At 42.9% G+C, this 27,110-nt stretch overlaps 1 protein-coding gene across 1 annotated transcript in view; it reads right to left on the bottom strand.

Moving 5' to 3' along the window:
• LOC107116122 (dynein heavy chain 11, axonemal-like) overlaps positions 1 to 27,110 on the bottom strand; it is a gene marked incomplete at its 5' end in the record, with an annotated part of 122,608 nt that overhangs the window by 27,707 nt on the left and 67,791 nt on the right. Inside the window, 8 exons of the mRNA XM_015417993.1 lie at positions 10,109 to 10,300; positions 17,340 to 17,567; positions 18,548 to 18,675; positions 20,064 to 20,212; positions 22,425 to 22,618; positions 23,754 to 23,876; positions 24,779 to 24,949; positions 25,820 to 25,960. Of these exons, the coding sequence (XP_015273479.1) occupies positions 10,109 to 10,300; positions 17,340 to 17,567; positions 18,548 to 18,675; positions 20,064 to 20,212; positions 22,425 to 22,618; positions 23,754 to 23,876; positions 24,779 to 24,949; positions 25,820 to 25,960 (1,326 nt within the window). The remainder of the gene's footprint in view (positions 1 to 10,108; positions 10,301 to 17,339; positions 17,568 to 18,547; positions 18,676 to 20,063; positions 20,213 to 22,424; positions 22,619 to 23,753; positions 23,877 to 24,778; positions 24,950 to 25,819; positions 25,961 to 27,110) is intronic.

Here is a 27,110-nt window from a genome sequence, read left to right as displayed (position 1 = left end):
TGTGTACCCTTTTGGACACTTCGAAGAAACTGTCTGCTATTCCTCATGCCGATTATACCTGTAACCAATATGGTTGCTCCTTTGGTAAGAACTTTCGCCAGTGGGGACCACAACTATCGCAACCTCCACCGCCCTGTGGTCATGGCTACCTGGGGGGTGGCTTGGAAAATGTGTACAATATCTTGTAATGATTGTTTTATTTCTCATTGGCCTGTGTTGTTTTATACAATGTATCCCTGCTCTGTTTCAATCTTTGCGCTTGTCATGCAACACCAACAGACGAAGTGCTTATCCTGTAGCTACTCCGCGAGGGCCTTTTCTGTCTCAACCTCCACCGCCCTGTGGTCATGGCTACCTGGGGGGTGGCTTGGAAAATGTGTACAATATCTTGTAATGATTGTTTTATGTCTCATTGGCCTGTGTTGTTTTATACAATGTATCCCTGCTCTGTTTCAATCTTTGCGCTTGTCATGCAACACCAACAGACGAAGTGCTTATCCTGTAGCTACTCCGCGAGGGCCTTTTCTGTCCTCTCTCTATAGCCTTCATTCTGATTCCTTTGAGGAGGGATCAGAAAATTCCGAAGAACAATGCCTGTTTTAAAGACAAGGAGAGAGTGGAATGTGGGTAAGGATCAGCGATATGGCATGCCAGTCCTGGTTCTGACCTTTGCACATCCTGAAACTGCAAGCAAGTCTTAAGATACTGTGGAAGCATTTTAGGCATTCTAAGTATCTGTTTTCCCCTGTTTCTGTACGTGCAAGCCAACAGCCTCACCTCACGGTGGGGGGGGCAGAGTATGTATAAAATAAAGTCTCTTGCTCCTTTGGGGCAGACAGATTCTTCTCCCTCAAAGATCGTGTCTCGTGTGAGTCCTTCAAGGGAATGCTTTTGGCTAAGCATCAGCTCAATGCAGCTAAGCACACATTGGATGCGGCCACCAAAACGCTGACTTCAGCAGTTACCCTCCGATGTCATGCCTGGTTGCGTTCTACTGCCTTACCACAGGACACCAGAACTCTCATTGAGGACCTTCCATTCAAAGGTGAGGGCCTTTTCAGTGCCACAACTGATACGGTCCCGCAAGACCTAGACAAAAGTATAAAGACGTCGCAAAATTTAGGAGTCACGTCGGATCCTAAACTATCCAAAGTGAAATTTATTTATTTATTTATTTATTATTTTCAATTTATATCCCGCCTTGCCGGGAACCAGCAGGAAATCCTGGAACAAGCCATGGTCTCTCTTAAGTTGTCCCGGGAAACACAGTGGCAACACTCACCCACTGGGTCTTCCCGCCCTTATGGGCACAAACCAAAATTCTCATCCATATCTCAGCCTAAGGCTAAGACTCCGAAAGTTTCCAAGCAGAGCCTTTGACTCCTGTTGTCCCACCCCTACCCACCTGTCTCCCTACCTGGCTGCTTGGCAGCGAATAACATCAGACCGGTGGGTATTTCCATCATCAAAAAGGGGTACCTCATAGAATTTATACCAGGTACCCAAGGCCCCCAACTTCATAACTACTCCACCATCCAGTACGCTCCTTGGACTTGCATATAAGTATCCATCCATCTCACAGGAAGTTTCTGTGTTTTGCAGTAGCGGAAGGCCATTTTCAGCACAAAGCTCTCCCTTTTGGACTCTCGACAGTGCCCAGAGTCTTTACAAAAATGATGATTGTCATCGTGGCGTACCTCCGTCTTCAGAGTGTACAGATCTTTCCGTACATAGTCGATTCGTTGCTGGTAGCAAGCTCTAGAGAGGCTCTGCTCAACCATATCGATTTAACACTGGTCACCCTAGATGCGTTGGGCCTGAGGGTGAACCTGAAAGAGTCAATGCTCCTTCCTTCATTGAGAGTCCAGTTTATCGGAGCGATTTTGGATTCGACTATCTGCCGAGCCTTTATCCCTCCCTAAAGGGCAGGAGACATTATCGCTCTCATCAACCTGATAAAAACACAGGGAGATGCATCAGCAAAGCAGATTTAACAGTTCGTGCTACCTGTGCAAGTGCTGAATTCACTAGAGTGATGGGAAACTCCAGACAACCTCCTGCAGGGAGCCCCATTTCTTGCACCCAGTTCCGAAATGACCCTAGCCATGGGTGCATCCCTGTGAGGATGGGGGACTCCCCTCCAAGGTGTGTGTGTGAGCACCAAATGGGAACCTCATATGGCCCACAAACACATCAATTTCCTGGAACTGCTTGCCATCCAGTTTGCCCTAAGGTCCTTTCGCCATCTCGTGGCTCACCGTACGGTGGCAATCCTGACAGACAACACCACTGCACTGTGTTACCTGAACAGGCAAGGCGGGACAGTGTCCAGGGGAATCTGTTGACTGGCCTGGGAGATTTGGACCGAGTGTCAATCCCAGGGTGTGTTCACCATTGCTGCTCACCTGCCAGGGTCGCTCAATGTGCATGCGGACTTTCTGAGCAGAGGAGCCGCATCCCTCCACAAGTGGGAGCTCAACTGGGCTTACCTCCAACCAATTTTCCACAGATGGGGTTACCCAGAAATTGATGTGTTTGCGACGTGTCAGAACGTGAATAATCTCCCAGAGGTGTGATGCACAGAGACCACGAAGAAGATAAACAGGTTGCTTACCTGTAACTGATGATCTTCAAGTGGTCATCTGTGCATTCACACCACCCGCCCTCCTTCCCCTCTGCTTTCGGTCCTCTCCTTTTTATTACTCTGAGACTGATGGCAGTGGTCAGAAGGAACTGGCGGGATTGTCGTACCCTCCCTTGGTCATGCGCAGTGGGGCCAATGCGTGACTGGGGAGCGGGTGCGAAAATCCCTTTCGCTTTCAAGAGGAACCGATCGAGGTCGGCGCAGGTGCACTATATCCCAGAGGAGTGAATGCACAGATGACCACTCGAAGATCATCAGTCACAGGTAGGCAACCTGCTTATACATGCTGCATAGGCTGAATCAGGGGCCATTTGGCTCCATTCTGACTGTTTCGTTGTTGATGCAGTGGCATGCAGGAACCAGCCCACTGAACTCAACTGTGCTAAGGCCACAATTCTATGTGTATTTATTTGGAAGCCATCCTTACAAGAGGGAGTCCTTTCTGAGGACATATGCATAGGATCAGGCTGAAACATAACCAACGTTCCAGGTATTTAATCTTTAGTTTGTGACTCAGCACAATAGCAAAAACCCCTCTAATTCCTGACTTTATTATCTCAGGGGAAGTGTTTTTAAAGCAGCAACAAAAATCCTTCGAAAATACTGTGCAAGACAAGAGAATGTAATCCACTAAAATGTTTTATTATGTGGTCCTTAGTTAAGTATAAATTCTTGTCAGACCTGGGGTGTATAGATTGATATCTTTTATATATCCCAACAACAAATAATAAAGGAGTATTATTTTAATTTGGGATGCTCTGAAGGTTTTCACCGGGTGGAATGTCATTAACGTGTATATTATCACATACTCAAGAGAGTTATGTTTGTTGAAGGGCTCTGCACATAATGCACTTCAAGTAGCTTGTGATTAATAACAGGAAGATGTTTATTTTTAAAAAGGCACTACCACATTAAGTAAAATTGGGTAAGCAAATTTTCTTTCATAGTCTTGATTTAAAGAAAAAATATACATCAATTTATAACGAAGCTCAGACAGGAACCTTGCATCCTCAGGGGGCAGTATTTCCCTCCCAACAGTTCAAGTAAAAACTTAATTATAGGCTTGTGTATTACATGATGCGATAGAGCAGAGGAAATTAAAAGCTGCAGCTATTCCAGTGTGCTCACTGCAAGTTTATTTCAGTTTCAATAAACGACTATCTAAATGCATCTTTTATATAAACTGTGCTGAAAAAAGGAGATGATCTAATTAAAAGATCTAAGACAATTTGAATATGTTAAAATCTTTTGTTTAGTTGTAAAATACAATTATAATATATTAAGTTTCAAGGTTTATGTAAGTAATTTACCAAATAATATTGCCTTTTCTTCTGTGTCCTTTGTAGCATTCTGTTTCCAAGAGGGCCTGATAAGATCTTCATTTATTTTGTAAATGTGATTCAGAAAAGCCAAACAACTGTGTTTTTATCAGCACTGTTACTGCCACTAACTGTAAATTAGAAGGGTCCTCCTATATCTATATTTTCTTCTGATTTGCTAGCAGAACCATAAAAGTTCTGTGTTGGAGTAAAGGGCACATAATAGAGCTATGCAATCTATTTAGAAGCCACAAACTTCCCTTGTGCCCTGTCATAATGCCTGATAATAGATAGCAACAGCATTGAACCTTTAGTGTTCAGTGCCTGGCAGACTGTGTAACCCTTTGTTTCAGACCTAAAAATGCAGTATGTATACTGCTGTGACAATGTCAAAACTCTATAAATTGTGAATCTAGAAAATTCTTCACAGACATATAATGAAATTCAGTTATGGCATGAATCTTGAACCCACATTCTATACTTGTACCTTTACTTGCTTCAAAAAATCATGCACTCTACTTGTTTAAAAAATTCTGTGTTCGTGCTGTACGAGAGGCTGGTTTGTAAGACTGTCTTCATGAAGACTTCTTATTCATGAACTCCAGCCATTTATTGCTGTTACTTAACACACTGAACTACTTTATTTTAGTAAACTGAGTCACAAGAGTTAATAGAAACCATCTCAACTGTATCCCAGTGAAATTTACTGCTTCTCTTTAGCATGTTGAAAAGGTACAAAGGTTACAGACATCATGTGCTGTGTAGACAGGTGCACGTTGGCCACAACGATACTGAGAAATAGAGTTGTGTCGTCCTGGAGGAAAAAGTTATGTTACTATGAAGAAAGTTAAAGGTCAGGAGGACCTCAAAGGTAGCAGTATTCTCAGGGCCAGCTAGACAGGCATAGATTGCATGGATCAGAAAGTGGTGACACAAGGATGGGCTTTCTGGGATAAGCCAAATCTGTACAAAAGAGATGGGCTCCATTTGAACTAAGAGGGAACCTGGCCACTGGAGGTCAGCCAGCTGGAGCTAGAGAGCCAGCAGTTCAGGGCAACTGATCCCAAAGGCTAGAGCTTAAGAATGAGAGCAGGGCAGTAAAGGTGGTCTGTATGTGTGAGGATCCTTAGAGAGGGAAATGAAATACAAGTGCCTGTATTCTAATAACATAAGGTTCGAAGCAGCAATAGGAGAACTGGAGAACTTGGTTCTAAATGACCATTTAGATATAGTGGGTGTTTAAGAAACCTGGTGGAATGGGGTATCCCTGGGTACATACTCTACAGATGGGACACCAAGGGATGTGTTGGAGGTGATGTTGCTCTATATTATCAGAGTGCACAGGGTTAAATATGCTAGAAAACATTAGGGGCATAAAGTTCCTCACTGAATCACTATAGGTGGACATATGGGCCCTAAGGGTTACTTTAAAAGTAGGAGTATACTATCACTCCTTGATCCCCTCTCATGGTTTTGGAGAGAATCTTGAGATGGAGAGAAAAATACAGTATGTGACTAAACTGGAAAAGGTTGTAATACTGGGTGAATTCATGTGCCTTCATATTGGGTAAATATTTGTTCGTCTTGTAGAAAATGTCACACCAATGTTTAAAAGAGGTTTTAGAGGGCATCCAAGAAATTACAGGTCAGTTAACATATATTTCAGAAAAATTAGCATAGTTATTAAAGACAGAATTATTAACCAAATTGAGGAATACATCCTGCCAAGGGAAAATCAGCGTGGGTACTGTAAAAAGAAATCCTGCCTTACCAACCTTTTGGAATGACTCCATTTGAACTAAGAGAGAACCTGGCCACTGGAGGTCAGCCAGTTGGAGCTAGAGAGCCAGCAGTTCAGGGAAACTGATCCCAAAGGCTAGAGCTTAAGAAGCATAGTTATTAAAGACAGAATTATTAACCAAATTGAGGAATACATCCTGCCAAGGGAAAATCAGCGTGGGTACTGTAAAAAGAAATCCTGCCTTACCAACCTTTTGGAATTCTTTGAGCAGTTAACAAGTGTATGGATAAGGGTGATCCGGTACACATTATATACTTCCATAAGGCTTTTGACAAGGTACAACAACAAAGACTCCTGAGTAAGCTAAGCAGTTATGAGCAAAGAGGGCAAGTCTTTTTATGGATTAAAACGGATTAAATGACTGGAAACAGAGTAGGGATAAATGGACGGTTGTTGTAATGGTGGCCCTGATGAGGTGTAAATTGTGTTAAATAAATAAGAATGTGAGCGGGGGGGGGGTCCCACAAAGACTGTTATTGGGACTGATGTTGTTTATAAATTATTGGAATTGGGGGCTAGTGGTGTAGTAGCCAAATTTGCAAATGATCCCAAAGTATTCAGAACAGTGTAAAACAAGATTGTGGGAAGTTAGATCGCTCTAAATCTCTCTAAGCAATGTGGCAAATGAAATCCAGTAAATTAAGTAAAGCTGATACACACTGGAACCAAAAAACTGTTAATTTCAAATATATGCTGAGGGAGTCTGAATAGGGTTGCCAGGTCCATTTTTGTCCCCAGCGGGGGATTTTGGGGGGGCGTTCCCAAAGGGGATGTCCCGGCTCCAAGCCCCACCTCCGTGGGATATCTCGCTGGCTGCATTCACTTATAGGGACTCCTTTAAGTGCCTGCAGCTGGAGGACCCCCCTGCCTGATCTCTGAGTGGCACTTATGCTTGGAGATTGGGCGTGTGGGGCCCTGTCCCACTGGCTGCATGCACTTATAGGGACTCCTTTAATTACCCGCAGCCTGAGGGCCCCCCTGCCCGACCTCTGAGTGGCACTTTTGCTCAGAGATTGGGCACATGGGGCCATGTCCCACTGGCTGCATGCACTTAAAGGGACTCCTTTAAGTGGGATGTTCTCGCTGGCTCTGTGCACTTAAAGCGACCCCTTTAAGTGCCTGCAGCCGGAGGACCCCCTGCCCGATCTCTGAGTGGCACTTTTGCTTGGAGATTGGGCGCGTGGGGCCCTGAATCTCCGAGTGGCAATGCTGCTTGGCGTTCGGGCACGTGGCCCACAGCCACCCCTCTCCCTCCTCTCTCTGAAGAGAGAAGGAAGGGGTGGCTACCGGTGTTGGGGCTTGGGGGTGGGGCTTCCCCCACTGGCTAGGTGGTGGGTAGAACCCCCCAAAGAGTGGGTAACCCCCACCAAACTGGGGGTTCTGGCAACCCTAAGTCTGAATTGACTGAAATTGAAAGAGATCTTGGGGTTCTAGTAGAAGATTGATTAAAATGTTTTCTTTGTGTTGCAGTAGTGAAAAAGGCAAAGTCTATGCTGAGAATAATTAGGAAAGGGACTGAAAATAAAACAGCCAATATTATAATGTTTCTATATAGATCTACAGTGTGGCTTCTGGTTGCTTTATCTCGAAAAGAATATTGCAGAGTTGGAAAAAGTCTAGAAGAGGGAAACCAAGATGACTGATGGACTGGAGCACCTTTCCTAATAGGAAAGGCTGAATTGTTGGAGACTTCTCAGTGTAGAAAAAAAGACAGGGCATGGTAGAGGTTTATAAAATTATGCTTGAGGTGGAGGAAATACAAAGAACTTTTCTTCCTCATCCATAATACTAGAACGTGGTGATGCCCAATGAGGTTGATGGGCAATAGATTCAGGACAGACAAAAGGAAATAGTTCTTTACTCAATAAGTAATTAAACTGTGGAATCCACGGTTGCTAGAGGTAGTTAGAGGTACAGGTCAGGGGAAATGAGGATTAGACAGATTCATGGTGGATAGATCTAGCAATGGCTACTCACTATGGCTAGTGTATTCAGAAAAGGCAGCTAACCTCTTATCAGGGGAAGGCCTTAGACTCTGTGCCATATTTGTTGTTCCTCTGGGGTAACTGACTGGCTGATGTGAACCAGTACGCTGGACAAGATGGACCACAGGTCTGATCTAATAGGGCTCCTGTTATGAAAAAGTATCTTTAGCTTTGAAACTTTTATACTGTGTTTTATTAGTGTGAATCCTCTAATACCATTACGTAATGATCCAATTTAGACAAAAGTGAAAGAATAACCCCTACCTATACTGCCACTAGCTTCAGAGTCAGAATGAAGCCAAACTGCATAGAGCAGATGGGAAGAAACTAAATCATGACCACCAGCCAATTTATGGTACATGACCTAGTGCTTGCTGGGATTATTCTGTACCACTCAGATAGGTAAATGATTCTTTGTTCACATTGTCTGCATTTTGACACTGAAAAGCGATTCGTTTCTGAAAAGGTGGTCCCAGGAGCTCATGTCTTATTGTAAAATAAGTGGTGAATTCCCTGAGGGTTGAACCTATGCAGAAGGAAACCTGTAACGGCAAACTGAGTATGTAATCAGAGAAATAGGTTTAATAGGCAAGATTTATATCTGCTACATTAGGTCTGCACGAATTTGCACTATATTTAGAAGGCCACAATAGACTCTTTTGTAACCTATACTCTGATATAATAAATGTTTAATATACATATAGTAGAAAAAGGAAGAGATAGCATTTTCCTCTTATACCTCCTTATAATATTCATACACTTTTACAATATCATTATAAAATGAAGCAATTATTGAAACTGTGACATTCCACATTCACAGTAAGTTGCCCATTGTATTATTCTTTTTCATCTGGAAGGAAGAAAAGCTGGAAATAATGTGTACTTTATGTGAAACATGGAATATAATGTTAACACATATGGATAAAATTAGCAATTGATATAAGAGTGTGCTAATTTCAGTGTTGCATAATGTATATTTTTTTAAAAAAACATGCAAAGCAAGAGTGCACAATCAGCATCTCTCAATAGTAAAGGCATAACTAATCGGCATTAAATAACTCTGAGTATTCCTGTTTAAGAATATAAAAAATGCCTTGCAATATCAGGCCAAACTGACCTAGTTCAGCATTCTTTATTAGAATCAAAGCAACTATCAGGTACTACACAGTCCACCAGAGACTGGCCACACACCCACCAATGGACTAAGAGATACCATTCATCCGCCCTTTTTATGTCGTTATGCTCCTAGTTAAGCTTGAACATACCTTGCAAATCCATTTGAAATAATGGAAAAGATGTGTTTTCAACATAGCTAAAACAGTCCTGTTAATATCACAAACAATGTACTAGGCAGGCATTGGTCTGTATCCTGCAGCAAGAACCTATATGCAAAAACAGGTTTTGTGCACAGTATGAATGCAAAAGCCAGTTGTGGACAGTAAGAGGCAAATGCAGACTCCACAGTCTCCCTTTATGCCTGGATCTATATATCAAGTCCTGAATCAGCTGCCTTCATGAAGATAAGCACTTCATCTTAATAGTATATCAGTTACTGCTAGACAGTAAAACATTATTATAAGCTTTTATTGGATCAATTGTGTTAGCAAGCTTTTAAAGTTGCACAGAACTCATTACAGGCAGCAGGAAGAATTCTAAATGTCTTGCTCCCCTCCAAACACATTATTTTATCAGCTGTATCATCTGAACAGTTTTGTACCCTCTGACTGGCAACCAATCTCCAAACAGAGGAAATCACTTATCTAATTTTAAACTTGGACTCATGGGGAACATTCCTGAGAAAGTCACAACAAGGTGGCCTTCAATACATAATAATGACACACACAGGAAATGCACCATTATTTATACATGTGACGCGCTGCAAATTGCTTCCATCATCAGAATTAATTGTAGTGATTATTAATGCAATGTTATGAACTGTCAGGACTGCTGTATGTAATTACAGTTGTGCAAATGCTTCATTACCTGCCTAATGAATTTGGCATATATGCACATGTAAACCACTGTTTTTGTTAACATAATGAAGGACATTTTCATTTTTTTATTTATTTAATTTTCGCAAAACCACTAGTGTGGAACTGGATCAATTATTTATTTATTTAATTTTTGCAAAACCACTAGTGTGGAACTGGATCAACCTATGTTATGAAGTTCAACCAGCCACTGTGAAAAGCCTTTGATCTCTGTGATTTATGTTCCCAACAACAGATGTACATTTGATTTATTTCATTAAAGCCTTCAAAAAAATTTATTCTGTTCCCTCTTGTTCACTTCTAAAAGCAAAGAGCAGCAGAACCACCACCCTGCCCAAAGTTGTTTGACTTCATACCCTAATTCTTACTTTAGTGTTCGCCTCTAAATAGTTGTAGAGGACATTGACACAGATGGTGAGATCTCCCATGTTGAAAGGATATCTTCGATTCCATCCTTGAGGTCCAAACTTGCGTCTTCCAGCAACACAGGTGTGAAAGTAGCAGAGGGAAAAGAAGATACTTTTGAACTCCTGTTCCCTGGTACATAATTCAAGTGTATCCTATTAAACAAAGAAATATGAACAAAATTTGTACCAAATCACCAAGAGACTGCATCTGTGCTTTTCTTATGATAATTGCTTCTCTCATATGTCAACAGGTAAGCTAGAAGAGGTAGAATCTATTAGTATATTCAGTTCTGCAGATACTGCTTAAATGAAATGTAATGCGATTGTTACCAATGCAAGGGAATTCTCTGGGCATAATGGCAGATACTTCTATGCTACTTCTTGGACATAGACCATATACTGCATTACACCGGACTAGTAGTGTAACAATAAAACTGCAAGTAATTCAAGGCAACATGTTGGTATTCTTGAAGATATCATACATATGAGAAAATGCATGTACATCGGACATGCCTAACATATGATCCACTAAGCTAAAGGCAGCCTACCAGCAGGCTTGATAAGCCTGTTTTTATGCTAGTTAATTACTGTAAAAATGGGAATTGTCAAGCATCTGGAAGACCCCAATAAATGGCTCATGTGGTGCTTTTGGGATACTACACCACAAGTTGTGAAGGCCTGATGTGCATTACAGGTCTGCTGCACACATCAGTTGCCCAATCAATACACTTCTGGCAAAATAGAAAAACAGGTTGCTTACCTGTAACTGATGATCTTTGAGTGGTCATCCGTGCACTCACATCTCTGAGATATAGTGTGCCTGTGCCGACCTCTATCAGTAAACTTGAAAGCTAAAGGGATTTTTGCGCCTGCTCTCGAGTCACGTGCAAGAGCTCCAGTGCACATGACTACAGGGAGGGGCACGACGATCCTGCCAGTTCCTTCTGACCGCTGCCATCAGTTTCAGAGCCAAACAAGGGACTGACAGCAGTGGGGGAGGAGGGCGGGTGGTGTGAATGCACAGATGACCACTCAAAGATCATCAGTTACAGATAAGCAACCTTTTTATCTTTGTGGTCTCTGTGCATCACACCTCTGGGAGATTAACAAGCAGAGTGCCTACCTGAAGGAGAGTGCTGGAAGGTCCTCAGACACACACTGACTGAAACACAGACCATCCCACCGAAGTCTGCTGACGGAGACGCACATCTAGGGCATAATGCTTCACAAACGTGTGAGGGGTGGCCCAGGTTGCTGCATTGCAAATGTCACGAAGCGGTGTGCACTTCAGGAAGGCTGTAGACGTGGCTAAGGCCTGGGTGGAATGAGCATGGAGCGGCCCCGGGAGTGGTTTCCTAGCCAACAGGTAGCAAAGTTTAATGGTCTCCACAATCCACTTGGACCGTTTCTGTGAAGAGAGTTTGCGCCTGAGCGAAGGTGTGGCATAGGGGATAAAGAGGACCGGAGTCTTACAAAAAGCCCTCGTCTTGTCCAGGTAAAAGAGCAGGGCCCTTTTTACGTCCAGGGTGTGGAGATGACTCTCAGTATCATCCCTTGGAGCTGGGGGGGAAACTGGGAGAACAATGTTCACCTGAAAATGAAACCCCAAGACCACTTTGGGTAGAAAAGAAATATCAGGAGCTAGGGAGACACCATCCTGATGAAAGGCCAGATAGAGAGGGTCACAGCAAAGAGCTGACAGCTCGCTTAGTCTTCTAGCAGAAGTAATGGAGACCAGAAAAGCCGTCTTCCAGGAGAGAAGCTGCAAGCTGCATCGGCCAAAAGCAGTGGCAGATCCCGGGCTGGCGTGAGGTAACGAAGTGGAGGAGAAAGACGGATGAGCCCTCTGAGAAATTTCTTGGTAAGCGGGTGAGTAATCACTGAGTAACCCTCAATTGGAGGATGGTGTGCCGAAATGGCTACCAGATACATATGAACTGAAGCATGGTTGAGACCCAAGTCCAGACCAGAGTTCCCTCTAAGCTGAGTAACTGTGAGCTAGATCACAGTTTTTTAGCTTCTGGCTCACACATTTTTGTCTTAGCTCAGGAAGAACAGCTCCAGAGCAAACTAATTTATGCAATAGCCAAATCACTCGCTCACAACTTTAATGCCACTAACTCACAAAGTAGAATTTTTTGCTCACAAGACTCCACAGCTTAGAGGGAGCATTGGTCTAGACGAGACAGTAGGAAACCAAAAATGGAAAACAAGTCTGAAGGAGGTGGGGGTAGCCCAACAGAAGTAAGATAACTCAAAAATTTATTCCACTTGCCATTATAGGATTTACGGGTGGAAGGTTTCCAACAATTCAACAAAACAGGGTCTATCCTCTTCTTGAGTGTTGTCACTGAATTCTCCATGCTGTGAGTTTCAGACGTGGTACATTGTGATAAAGCACCAGACCCCTTTGGGCGAGGAGAAGATCCGGTGCTGCCAGGAAATGGTGAAAGGAAGCCCTTGGAAAGCTGGAGCAGAGTGGGGAACCAGTGCTGTCGAGGCCATCATGGAGATATGAGGATACACCTCAGAGCCTCGCGTATGATCTTGTGAATCACTCTGGTAAGTAAGGGAATTGGAGGGAACATGAACAAGTGCTGGTTGAACCATGGGTAAAGGAGACCGCCCCCTAGAGAGGGGTGATCCACTCCCGTCCTTGAGAAGAACAGACAGCATTTTCTGTTTTGTCTTGTTGTGAAGGCATCTACCACCGGGTGGCCCCATATATCAAACACTGGCTGGAGGTATTTCCAGTTGAGTTCCCATTCATGTAGGGATGCTCCCCCCCCCTGCTCAAAATGTCTGCAGTCATGTTTTGAGAGCTGGGAAGATGAGCTGCGACCAGGAAGATCTTCCTGGACTGACGCTTGTCCCAAATCTCCAGAGCCACTCTACATAGGCTTCTTGAGACTGTGCCACCTTGACAATTTATGTAACACAAAGCCGTGGTGTTGTCTGTCAGGACAGTGACTGTATGGTGGGACACCATGTGGCAAAACGACTGGAGGGCATACTTCATAGCCAGAAGCTCCAGGAAGTTGATGTGTTTGTGTGATAGGTGAGTCTCCCAGTTGGAGCCCACAGACAAGCTGTTGAGATATGTGCTCCAGCCCCATAGAGATGCATCCGTCATCATGGTCACGGACGGGGCTGTCAATCCTCCCACCATTCTAGGGAGGCCAGTATGTGTGTGTGGGAGGTGAAACATTGAGACTGGGGTTGATGCTGGGGGTGGAATTGTTTCAGGAACCACAGCTGTAGCGGTCTCATGTGGAGTCGGGCAAACACAATCACCGCAGTTGTGGTGGCCATCATTCCTAAAAGACATTGGAGCTGTCTTCCTGATGCATTGCCCTGCAAATGCAACTGTTGAATCAGACAAATAATGTCTTCTGCCCTCTTGGGGGGAAGGAAAGCCTTGCAAACCTGGGAGTCTAGAATCACCCCTATGAACTGGACCCTCATGGAGGGATGAAGCATCGACTTCTTGTGGTTTATACACAGGCCCAGAGAGTTCAACAATGCCAGGGTCGAATCTATGTGCTGTAGGAGAGCCATTTCGGAATCTTCCACCAGCATTCGATCGTCTATATATGGGAAAATCTGTATCCCTTGCAGGTGCAGGTGGGCAGCAATGACCACCATCATTTACGTAAATATCTGGGGGCCTGTGGACAGTCCAAAGGGAAGGGCTTTGTACTGGTAATAATGGTCCCCTACTGTGAACTGTGAACTTAACCACTGTGAGCTGCGGTGGCTCAAGTGGTTAAGACGCTGAACTGCAGGCTGTGGAAGGTCAGTAGTTCAGCAGTTCGAGACCCAGGTGCCGCAAGATGGAGTGAGCTCCCATCTCTAGTTCCAGCTCCTGCCAACCTAGCAGTTCGAAAGCAAGAAATTGCAAGTAGATAAATAGGTACCACTTCGGTGGGAAGGTAACAGCGTACCGTGCGCCTTGGTGTTTAGTCATGCCGGCCACATGACCACGGAAACGTCTTCAGACAGCACTGGCTCTTCGGCTTTGAAACGGAGATGAGCACCGCAACCCTAGAGTCGGATTCGACTGGCTTTCGAGCAAGGGAACCTTTACCTTTACCTTTTACTGTGAACCTCAGTAACTGTCTATGACTGTGATGAATCGTGATGTGGAAATAGGCATCTTGTGGGTCCAGGGTTGGAGAGGACCAATGTTCCCTCTAAGCTGTGGAGTTCTGTGAGCAAAAATTCTACTTTGTGAGCTACTGGCATTAGTTGTGAGCAGGTGATTTGGCTGCTGCATCAATTAGTTTGCTCTGGAGCCATTCTTCCTGAGCTAAGGCAAAAATGTGTGAGCCGGAGGCTAAAAAATTGTGAGCTAGCTCACACTAACTCAGCTTAGAGGGAACACTGGAGAGGACCCACCTGTCTGACGTTATTTGCCTCCAGGCCGAAAGGTAAGGATGGAGGTGAGTGGGTCATAGTGGTACAAGCAGAAGTTTTCAGTCAAAGGCCCTCTTTGGGGCCTTTGGGAGTCTTGGGTCTGGATTGGGTAGTCATAGCAAATCTAGATTTGTTTCCATATGAACGAGAAGGTGTATGTGACCACGATTTGTTCCAGGATTTCGATTTGCTCTGTCTAGAGAACGAAGAGACCCCCAGATTATGGGAAGTCTTAATACTCTTATCCAGGTCCTGGAGAACAGTGTCTGTGATGGAACTGAATAAGCTTTCTCCCTCAAAGGGAAGGTCCTCCATGTATGACCTAGTATCATGCTGCAGAGAAGTGGACAGCAACCAGGCATGGCGACGGAGTGCAATAGCAGAGTTAAGTGTCTTGGCTGCTACATCTAGCAGATGCTCGGCTGAGTTGAGTTGGTATTTGGCTAACAGCATACCTTCTTTCTGGATCTGTCTGGCCTTGTGGTTGAGGTCTTCAGGTAGGGATGCAGTAGACTCAGACAATTGCTCCCAAAGGGCATATTGGTACCTGCCCATGCAGGCAGCGTAATTTGAGGTTTTAATGCCCAGTGCACCAGTCGAATAAAATTTTCTCCCGAAGGAATCCAACTTTTTTCCTTCTTTATCAGGAGGTACGGAGTGAATGCACCTGCCTTTTGAAGACGAGTTCACCGCCACAAAGTTCAGTTTCAGATGTGTGAACAGGAACTCAACAGCTGTTTCCTGGACCTTATACATACGGTTGATTCTGTGGCTAGAAATGGGAGTGGAGGCTGGGTGAGGCCAAGGAGCCTTTCACGGCCTGCAGCAGTACTGAGGTCATGGGAAGGGCAACAGCTGTTGAGGAGTCTATCTGGATAATATTGAAAACTGTATCGGTAACCGCGGGAGAAGGCTGTACTGTAGACAGAGTCAGGATATTGGCCATTCTCTTGATAAACTCTCAATAGAACTTTAGGACTTCTGATGGAGAAACTGGGAGGTCCTCTGATACCTTCTGTGGTGGGGAAGGATTTTTTGGATGTTCTGTACTGTTATCACCTGATTCTTGTGAGGCATTGGACGAGTCAGACTGGTCCAATGGATCCAAGTACTGGACTGGGATTTTCGGTGCCGAAAGTGTCGGCACCACTGGGATTGCTTTCTGCTTTGTCACAAATGTATTTTTAAGACGCTTTCCCATCAGTATCGAAGGCTGTGGCAATGGTTTCTCCGGTGTTGGTTCCTGATACCGAGTGAGGCGGGAGGACATGGATTGTCAATCCCATTCTGTCGGCATGTGAGGTGGGAGCCAAGGCATGCTGGTCGACAGGGGGTAAGCTCCATACGGGAATTGCCATTGGTGTTGGTCCCATGGGGCTGGAGGTGGGGGAAGCAGTCCCAAAGATTGACCCCGATCATCAACAGATGAGCAGCAAGGGGAGGGATGTGCAGAGTTGTGGTCTTCCCGACCGGAGTCGAGACCCTCGACACTGGAGGATTGGGATTGCTGAGTTAAGTCTGTGTCCTGTTCAGAGTCCATGAGCTGTATCGGATGCAGCATGGGTGAGGACTAGTGAGGACCACGGACTGGTGAATCAAGCAATTTAGACGCAAGCACAGACGATGGTTCTGGTTCTCGCAGAGGTGTTGATGGAACCTTAAGTGGGGAACCCTTGGTTTGGTTGAATCTCTCTTGTGCTTCTTCTGGTTGAAAGGTTTAAGGTCCTTACCCTCTCTGCGTTTCTTAGCAGGGATGTGGGTTTCGAACTTGGATGCTGGGACCGAGCATTTGAGCACCAGTCAATCAACATCAGTAGGAGCCAGTGTCAGAGACACTGCAGCAGTTGTGGGGTCGACATCGATGCATGGCCCGACGTAACCTGAGGCGATGCCATCAGAGGAGAGAGTGCTGACTCCAGCAGGGCAGTATGAAGCCTTGCAGCTCTGTTCTTCCTCGTTTGTTTCGAGAACAAGAGCCAATGGGGTGAGTTTCCCCGAGGCACAAAAGACAGAGGGAGTGTCTGTCAGGGGGTGCGATCTTACTGTTGCACTGCAAACACTGTTTAAAGAAACCCCACTGTTTGGCCATAGGAGCCAAGTAGGCCCAAGAAGAAAGAGATCCTAACACCATGACGGTCCGAAGGAAACTGGCGGGATCGTTGTGCCCCTCCCTGTAGTCATGCGCACTGGAGCCTTTGCACATGACTTGGGAGTGGGTGAGAAAATCCCTTTAGCTTTCAAGTTTACCGATTGGGGTCAGTGCAGGCACACTACATTCCAGAGGTGTGATGCACAGAGACCACAGAGAAGATCCATCAGTTTACTACAAAGCTGCCCATCTGGTTTCTACCAGACTATACTGGGGAAAAACGAATGTGGATAACAGTAACTGTTTTTTGAGACTTTTTGGTGGAAGGAATTTAAATGCATATTTGTCTCATCAGTTTGCACCTCTGAGAGTCAGTTGCATGGTAAAGACAACCATATCTCTCTATCAGTAGAATGGTTTACTACATGGCAACTATTTTATTTCCTGCTGGTGCATGATCCTAGTCCATGGTACATGTGTGCATGGGGGAGAGGGTCATGAACATCAAACCACAATGCACTCTTCTGGTTAACTGCAGGAATATACATTGCAAGATAAGACCTCCTGTGACACCTGGGAACTGATTTTGCTGAACTGAAAACCTACAGATGTCACGTTCAGTACTCAATGGCCAGGGCAAGGTAAATCCTTTCCCCAGAAAACAATCAATGCACAACTTATCCTAACCTGGTCAAAATTGTACAGAGCAGCATGAAGGTTTGTTAGCATTCCAGTTGGAGGTTCATTAATAATTTTAATGGAGTTTTCTAATATTCCTTGAGGTATGACATGTTCTTCGGGAGTTGGAGCTGGTTCAGCACTAATAAAGACACGGAAGCCTGGGTGACTGTGTTTGCCGTATTCCTCCAGCAGTTTTTCTAAAGTCCCCAACCATTTGACTACAAGGTGTATATTCTGTATGAGAGAATGAGACACTTTCATTGTAAGAACAAGAACAAAGTTTGAGTCCAGTACAAGTTTATCATTTTAAAAGGATAAGGCCTAATTACGCTGTTTTCATTTCATTATTGCACAGTTGAATAACAATGAACTGGCAACACTCCAAGTATCATTTAATTCTAAAATAATTTCAAGAATAGGGAGGAGTGTAAGAAAGTTTCTGTTTCAGTAGCTTTTACATTAACAAGGACTACATTATCTGTAGGTGGTGTTAGGAAACTGGGTTTTACAAAGCATTTGAATATATAAATTATGCCTTCTGCACCCAATAACTGGCTGTCTCCTGAGCTCGGAGACTGTTCAGTAGAATTTTATGTTAATTATAGTCCACCTTTCTCCCAGGGACTCAAGACTGGTTATATAACGTATTACAAGGAGAAATCTAATAAACAAGGTAATAGGACTAGGACTGCAGAAATCTGAAACAAGGCATATTAAAACATGCAATATTAAACAATGCAATAAATAATATTACTTAAGTAGAAATATAATGCAAATTATTTGAAATATCAACACATAGGGCTGAAATATTTTCTCCCTCCAAAGAATACATGACATGTGCAGGATATTCAGAGATGACGGACACTGCACATATGGCACAATAACAGCCCCACTTTAACTCCAGTCTCAGAGATACATTTGGTGAAACATCATCTCCCATTCCTGAAGCAGCCATTTTGGAGGAGTGAGGACTTAGCAGCAGCCAATTAAGACAGGCAGCATTATGTTTTGTGGTTTTTCATAACTGTTAAGATAAACAGAAAGTTACAAGTGCCAGAAACACTCCACACACCTCCATAAACCTCTTCTCTCAGAATTGCACAGAGCGTATGTTGATCATTTATGTTACTAACATATTTCATTGGTTAAGCATGCATGGCATCAGCCACTGACTGAGCACATAAAGAACATCAATCACACCATTTTGCACTTACTTGGAGAATAACCCAGTGCCCGTACTTGGCAGCTTTCTTTAATGCCTCCTCTGCAACAATCTCTTGTCCTTGTCCTAAAGAGATATTGTGAAATTTTCCAGAGTCGATGGTGAGGCCAAGTTTTTTGCCTGCAAGTGAAGTAATGGGGGTGGGAAGGTAAACAAAAGGGTGCATGTGGAGGGGGGGGAGATAATGCCCCATTAATTTCACTATCACTGGGACAATGCACATTCGTTTTCTGAAGCACTTCACTCAACACTATTTCAACAAGCAAAATTGCGAGCTCTCAACAGCAGTCTTACTGCTGGTATTAGGGGGAAAAAGGCATACAGAAATCTGCTCCCTTGGTTTTAAGATAATGAACCTTTTGACATTTTGATAGATGCTAGGTATTGTTACTGAGCTTTATAAACTCATACAGGGGGTGCAAACCATTTCCCTTGTGGAAAAAAGGGAGCAACATGTGGTAGCTATCACATCAGTTTTTTAACTGATTGGTTCAGTGGGTAAATGCACAGGCTTCTCACCTTGTGAGGCCTGAGTTTAAATTGAGCACAGTCAGGTCACAGCTGTATTAACCTGGTATTCTCAGCAGAGTCGGTGGGGAATAGTAATCCTAAGTACAAAGCGACAGTTTCTTACACAATTGAATATAGTTTGTATAATGACCATTATTTAGTCACAGGGGGCACAAGATTACATGAGCATGGAGAAAATTGCCCTCTGGCCCTCATCTAGTCAAAAGGTAAGAAACAGCACAAAAGAGCCTGCATTATGCCAAGCAGAGGAATGTTCAATCTAAAAATTTCTTCATGCTGTAGTGCTAATAGCCTCACACTTTTTATCCATCCTTCCATAGTGAATGAAGGGTTAGGGCAGAGGGGAAGAAATCTTTAAAACTTAACTCTTGTTGAGGAAAACAATTCCAAATTTAAATCTGCTTTATTCTTTATAATGAGTATTTGTGGGACTTTTGTGAGCTTAACATGTAATTAATTAAAGACCAACTCTCACTCTGTCTAAGTCAAAGCACAAACCCCCATTGTTACCAATCACAGCCTATGCAGTAAGAAAAGGTCTCTGGACGCTGCAAATCAGCAACAGAAAGAAAAAACCATCAGAGAGACTTCCTGCTCCTACAGCCATTTTAGAATTCCTGCCAAAAAGCCTGTAAATGTAAAATGCCCTCCCAATCAAACCAACTCCCATTCTCCTTTCCAACACTGCACCAATACAGATGACCCCCCCAGCTTTATCCATTCAACATTAATGTGTCTCACATGTTCTTCATCAACTCATGCGAGTCTGCACCAAGCATTCCACAAAAGGAGACAAGGACGTGTATTTGGACAGAACTGCATACATTACTGATTTGCACCTCTTCTATTTGCATAGTACATTCTGTTTACAGAATGTGGGTTTCAATTTTTTTCAATCAGAATTTGGAATGTTGAATATTCGCAGGCCTGAATTTTCAAACAAACCTGGTAATTCTTAATGATTGAAACAGGCTCACCAAGTGTCTCCAAGTCTTTAAGAGGGTCAACTCCAGGAGAGAGAATGAAAAATACTGCAGTGGCTGGACTGCTTTCTTCATAGGATTTAGCCATGTCTATTCTAGTTCCAGCTACATATTTAGGGCCTAGTTTTTCTTCCACAAAATTCCTACAGAAATGTACAAAGAAACAGGAGAATTAGAGCTTAGCTCATATACAGTTCTTGCCCTTTGGTAAGAGCTATTTGTTTAATTAACTGGGGGTATCAGCAGAGCAATCTCTTTAAATGGAAGTGAGTAGAGTGCTAACATGAATGTTCAAGTGCGTGTACAGTAGAGATGGCAGGAGTCAGTATATCAGCAGAGCAGTCTCTTTAAATGGAAGTGAGTAGAATGCTAACATGAATGTTCAAGTGTGTGTACAGTAGAGATGGCAGGAGTCAGTACACATCTGTGTGTAAGTCTCTATGTGTATACAACCTAGTCTGTATGCAACTATGTACTGTGGCTGCGAAACAGAAATAAGGCTGGGGGAGTGGGTTAGGTTGGTGTTTAGCCTCATTGTGTCATCTGTTTTTTTCAGGGTCCATGTATCATTTTTTGGAATCTCCTAAAATATCCTTTCCGCTGGGTTCCACCATTCCACAGGAATAAAAAGTGGAACTAAAGTTCTGGGCAATGGCTTGAAAACCAAACATCTCCACTGATCAGTTTGGTATTTTAGTATTATCAGAAGTCACTAATCTAACATCCAGTCTGCACAAACAAGATAGGTACCTGTATCACCACTTTAAACCAAAACTGTACAAAAGCTACTTGTGACATCCTTGCTTATAGGGGAGACAGTTTTACCTTTAAATCACCCTCTGTGTACATAAACTTGGTAGATTTATGCTGCCACCAGGAATTAAAAATTCCAAATCTCTCTCTTTTGGTAGAATGACCCAGGGTCTGGGCACTTCAGAGGACTATGTGGCCTTGAGGAAGGTCTATTCTGATTTCTGGGATAAGTTTAAACAAAAATTGATTTATTTAATAAAGAATAAAATAGGTTTCTGGTTATTTTGAACTGTTGTTGATGAAAGAAACTTGTAAATATAACTGGCAAACCTTGGTGTCACAAACAGTCTCTCAGACTTCTAAAACTTATTCACACAGAATTGACTCAAAAACTCCCATAGTCCCACAAACTATGCTCTCTTCAAACTTCACACACAGAATCACTGCATAGACACCTCTCCTCCCACTCTCTGTCATCAGCCAATCACATCACACTTCTCTTCAAACTTCACACACAGAATCACCGCATAGACACCTCTCCTCCCACTCTCAGTCTTCAGCCAATCACATCACACTTGTCTCCTTCTATCACTCTTCTTACAGTACTGCCGTCAAACTAAACATTTAAAGAAACACACACCCCAAAACATTAAATCATTACACTGCTCCCATGTAATGGTCCTTCTATATGGTACATTTTTATGTGGTTTCCCTATAACAGAACAAACTAAAAAAAAAGTGATGATCAAACCACTTCTGTAGTTTGCTCTATTATGGGGCAAGCCACATATAGATGTACCACATAGAAGAACCATTACATGGGAACAGCTTTCATACAGTTTTAATTTAATGATACAGGTACCCACCTTGTGGCAACCAGCTAAAAATGAGCTAAATATGAATGACTATATTGTGACACAGGCTCCATGCATTTGGATTTAAAGCATTTCTGGTATAGCTATATGCTCATATAAATCTAGCCCAGTTTATATGCCAACTGACTCACCATGGGGAGACTCATCATAGGAGGGAGCACTGAGCTAATCAGTAGAGCATCTGCTTCACGTGCTTTTAATGTCCTAAATCCAATCCCTGGCATCTCCAGTTAAACCTTGAAACAACAGGTGTTGGGAAAGACCTTTGTCTGCCTAAGCCCCTGCAAGTCACAGTAGACAAAACTAGGCTAGATGAACCAATAGTCTGACTCAGTAGAGGGCAGCTACATCTATTCTTTGGTGTCACACGTTTCATATTATTTTGTTTTTATGGTATACCACTTCAAATTACATTCGACAGAGAATGCAGATTGCTTGAAATAAAGAGATGAAGGACTAACAGGTATGAACGTGGACAGCCTGTGTAGTATTATAATTAAAGTGGGCAGACTAGGATCAGGGAGCCTTGGGTTCAGATCTCCATTCCGCCATGAAGCTTGCTGGGTAACTTTGAGCCAGTCATTCCTCTCTCAACCTCACCTATCTCACAGAGCTGTAATGAAGATAAAACGGCAGATGGAGTGCTGTCTATGCTGCCCTGACCTCCTTAAAGGAAATGTGGGATAAAAATGCGCTATCTAATTACAAACAATTTCAAACGGTATACCTGAGGGCGTAGGTCATCCGATCTGGGCGTAAAGCTCTTAGTATAATTAGCTTCTGAAAAGAACTTTTGCTTTTCCACTCCTGAGGAAGCTTCTCCTTTTCTGGGCATTCTGCATCAACCCATTTTTTCCATCTCTTAGCAGAACCTTCTATATCTCTATCTAATCCTCGGAATTCATCCATTAGGGCAATGGCCTGTAATATTTCAGCAACACACATTAGTTACTGGCATGTAGGCCTGATCTGTGCCTGAAGAGGTTATAATGAGGTGGCCAAGTGCAAAAGTGGTACCCAGTCCTGTACCCCTGCACTGAAGAATGATGTTTTTTCAAGGTCTTCCTAGGGTAATGATTCCCTGTAAGTGGAAAATGAACTCAGTATGCAAAGAGGTAAGCAGCAGCCTTTCTCCCTGATGTTCTGATTTGTATTTGTTTTGTTTTGAATTTGCAATTTACATCTGAATCCTTTGTTCTGTGACTCATGAACTTTGAATTTCCCCTATTTGCACAATTTATTTATATGAATTTTCAAGATTTGTATTAAGATTATTTTGTATGTTTGTTATTGCTGATTATGCAAATAATCTGTAAACATTATATTTAGTGTATTTGAGTAGTTTTGGAGGTTTAATTATGTGGAGGATTTTTCCTTTTTTTGTATTCACTTCATCCGTGTATGTGCAAGACAGGCAAAGGCTATTTGTGTTAGGAGACAAATAAATTGTGATAGTATCAGTTGCTTTTCTAATCACCTACATTATACAAGGTAGCAAATTGTTTAGGATTCTGTTAAGTCTCAGAACCACCCATTCTGACTGATTTACCAACAACAGTCAAGTTTCTATATACCGGGGATCCAGTGTGGAGATGAATTTGTGCTTCAGTGAGCCTAGAGAGGTCTCAAGGAGAATTAACAAAAGGATATACTGCACTCCCACCACCAAAATGTTTACAATTGATGCAAGAGCACAAATTCCTTATGACAGTTGTCATTTGATAACAACAATGCAACGGAATTTACCACATAATCATTATTCACACAATGTGAGGCATATGAGCATACATTATGGGAGACAGAAATTTCTTTGGTCAATTCTTTCTAGACTAGATATTTTCATTTGGTTACCTTTCACCTTTTTTTGAAAAAATCAGGATTATTTGCACTTTTGAAAATTAGGGGGGAAAGTGCATTAAAGAAAGCAAAAGAGCAAAAAAGCAATGCAAAAGAGGTAGTTGCCAGTAAGTTAAATCTGTTCAGATATATGGGCTACTGCTGCTTTCATTATCTAGAAACATGATAAAATATCTGAAAAAGAGTTTCTGGACTTAACCCGAATGGCACTCCATGACTGAGTAGTTGCAAAGTCCACAGGGCTTTTATAAGTGTGTTCAACTGTGAATCGCAGCAAGAAGTTCAATTCAGTGAGTTCTATCTCTTTATTTCTCAGCAGAATCTAGAAAGTGAACAAAATGTGGAGAGGCTATTCATTCAATCTGATCCCCTATTACTGAAAGCATACATATTTTTATTACAAATATTTCTCACTCTGCGGCCCTAGTCAGACATTATTTATATAGCAAAAACCAAACTCAGGTCCACCATACCCTTGCCCTGCAGTCCTAATATAGAAATGAACATCTGACTGGCTAGAATACTTGGTTTATGTATACCTGAGAGCTCCCTGAATCTGTTATCCCAGTTCCCCTCTTTCAGTAGTCCAGAGTATAGCCTGGCTTTACGCTGTCCTATCCCAGCATCACCTGTATTCTTCTTTACCAGCCCTACTGTGCCCAGACCAGCACAGCTGGATAGAGAAGGCTGTGACCAGCAAGGATGAGTATAGTGGTGCCTCCTTTCTCCACAGCTGGATCTTTGGCCTTCCTTGAGGTGAGACGAGTGGTGGGGCAGGAGTGGCATGGCAGTTTTCCAGGGCTGTTTTGGTCTACTGGTCTGACCCTGTGCTACCCTAAATGTTTTCCAAGCACATCCTTACCCAGCCACCCTGAGCCCATTCTCGGGGTAGGGTAGGGTATAAATAAATTAATTAAATAAATAAAATTTAAAAGCTCCACACATTTTGCTTGGTCTAGCCTTGGCCATGTTTAGTTTTTCACAGTCCCTGGTCTGATAAGGAAGGAAATCCCCTTGGAAATTCTCTTCAGCTGGAACTGGGGCCTGAAAGGATTAGTGATCAGGACTTTAGCAGTCAAGTCTGTCCCCAGTTTATCATGCACAGTTGTGTCTTGTCCCTGGCACTTGCAATGCAATTTAAATGTGCTTGTGCTGTACCAACAAGTTTGTTTCCAGTCTGAAATGCTACAAAAAATAATCAAAGTATTAGTGACATTTTCTTACCTGAAAGGTTGTCTGGATTAGAAAGATCAGCTTGTCTTTTTCAAAGAGTCCCTGGCCTACATAGAGGAAAGTGAAATATGTAATAGCTTCTGTCAGGTTGGAGATACGCTCCTGGATATCCTCTGATGCCTCTGCTTGCTCAATTGCTTTATGAAAAACAGTGTTGAAAGCCTAAAAGGACATAGAATCAATTTATCTCACTTGTCAGAATTTCCTCTGGTAAGAAAATGTTACTGGCAGCTGGTTCTAGGCTTCTAGAGCAAGGGCCCAACAACCTAAAATCTCTAAAAACAACACTGACAATGTATTATCATTTCTTGGGGAAAATGGTAGCCATTGCCCTGAAGTATCTGCCATAATCTGCACACTGGTCTGCTCCAGCTGGAGTTTAATGGTACATGGAGATTACTCATTACATTCTGTACTACTATACAGCAAGTGAGAAACTGTACAAACTTGCTTCTTTAAATATGTGCAGAGCTATACCATACAAGAACATGATGTGCAAAATAACAGTGTTTATATATTTTGCTAATTGCTGCATTCCATTCCCATAGTGTTTTATGCACTCCAGGCTCGACAATAACAGACAAAGACCATTATTAATAATGCAACCTCATTATTTAGTTGCACACCTACATACAGGAGCTCAGAGGACTGCTAACGTGTTGTCCCTTCCTAAACTGCTTTTTAATGCTACTTTTCCCTTGAAGGTTGGAGACCAACAACTGCTTTTAAGAAGGCAGTATGATAATGCCATTGTTGTTGTCCATGGTGCACATATTCATTTGCTTCCCCCCTGCTATTCTCTGATCAAACAAATTTTGCAAGTTTCAAAACAATGACCCAAACCTAGTAAAACCTGTTTGACTAGACACAAGGGGTGCATGGGGAGCAAAACAATGCTCTTACCATTAGCAGCAACAGCTCCATCACACTACTTATAGCTTTCTACAAAAACAAATCTGTCTCCAGCCTTGGTCTCATGAAGCAAATGGCACTGTGCTTCACTTTTTAGTAGCAGAATTTTAAAAAAATTACCTTCAATGAAAACTGATATAATGGGTTGATTTTGTTCAGATCATGAATTACAAAGTAAAGAAGAGATGCTCTTGCAGCTGCTGGCCGGTAGTGCTCTCTGGCTTCATCGATATTAACTTCATTTTCTTTGGCTTCTTTTACCTGTACGATAAAACATTTGAAAATAAAGCAAGGAAGCCACCATTATTATATCAGAAACAGCTGACAGTTCAGTTCTCAAAGTGGCCCACTGGCATTCTCTGCAAAGGAGCTTGAGGCAGGAGAACACTTAAATCTACATCTATTTGTGGCACATTTGAACTGACACCCTCCCATCCACATTTTTAAAAACTGGCATTTGTGAGAAACACGTAACAGTGATTTAAGGTGAAACGAACTGTTCTGATGAAGAGGGAAAACAGGTTTTCCAGTGACTGCAAGTCTGCGGGGTCAAGACTGAAGTAGCCTCCCCGTCTGAGCTCCTAAAAACGTCAAAACAAGATTAATAGAGGACTCTAAAGCTAACAGTCGTTCATTGAGAGGAATGGGGCAGCCAAAAGGAGCAAAAGGAGGTAACCCCCCCCCCCAGAACCTCAACAAACAGAGAGACAAACAGAGAGAATAATGCAATCTTCGGAAGAAGAGTCTTTTCCCCTGTTGGAAGCAGATACAGACAAAGAAGCAACAACCCGAATGGGCAAAAACACACACGTGAGGACTCAATAACAAAAAAACCCCATCCAAGCTATGTTTACAGAGATGAAAAGAGAACTAACGGAAATTATCACCCCAATTCATCAAAAGCTTGATGCCATGAATCAGAATATAACTGACTTGAAAGAGAAAACAGATAAGGCACTTACTGAAGCAGCTAACAATACGAAAGCAATAGAAGAATTAAAGACTTTTGAATCATGGAGCAAAAGCAAAAATTATACTCTTGGACATTAAAGCCCGTGAAAGGAAAATCAAATTTAGGGAATTTCCCCAAACTTTGCAGTGGATAAAGACCTCACGGTCTCTTTAAATGAATGGCTTCAAACTTTGCTGCAGCTTCCGGCTCCACTGATTAGTCAAGCTTATAGTTTGAATCCATTGCAAGCTGAATCACCAGCTTTGATCCCTGATATAATGGCTGAACTGACGTCAAAGCAAAGAAGATTGTGCTGGAAGCCGCTAAGAAGAGTAATGGGCTTCAACTGGAAGATACACAAGTTCAAGTATATCAAGACCTACCGTATGAGATCTTAACAGCTTGACGGAACTTGACAGTGATGCTCTGTCTTCTTGGTGCTTGGGGGGGGGGTCAACA

This window comes from Gekko japonicus, unplaced genomic scaffold (assembly GCF_001447785.1).
Source record: "Gekko japonicus isolate JY-2015 unplaced genomic scaffold, Gekko_japonicus_V1.1 scaffold1165, whole genome shotgun sequence".
NCBI classification, from domain to species: Eukaryota; Metazoa; Chordata; class Lepidosauria; order Squamata; family Gekkonidae; genus Gekko; species Gekko japonicus.
This window is presented reverse-complemented; position numbering and strand designations above follow the sequence as displayed.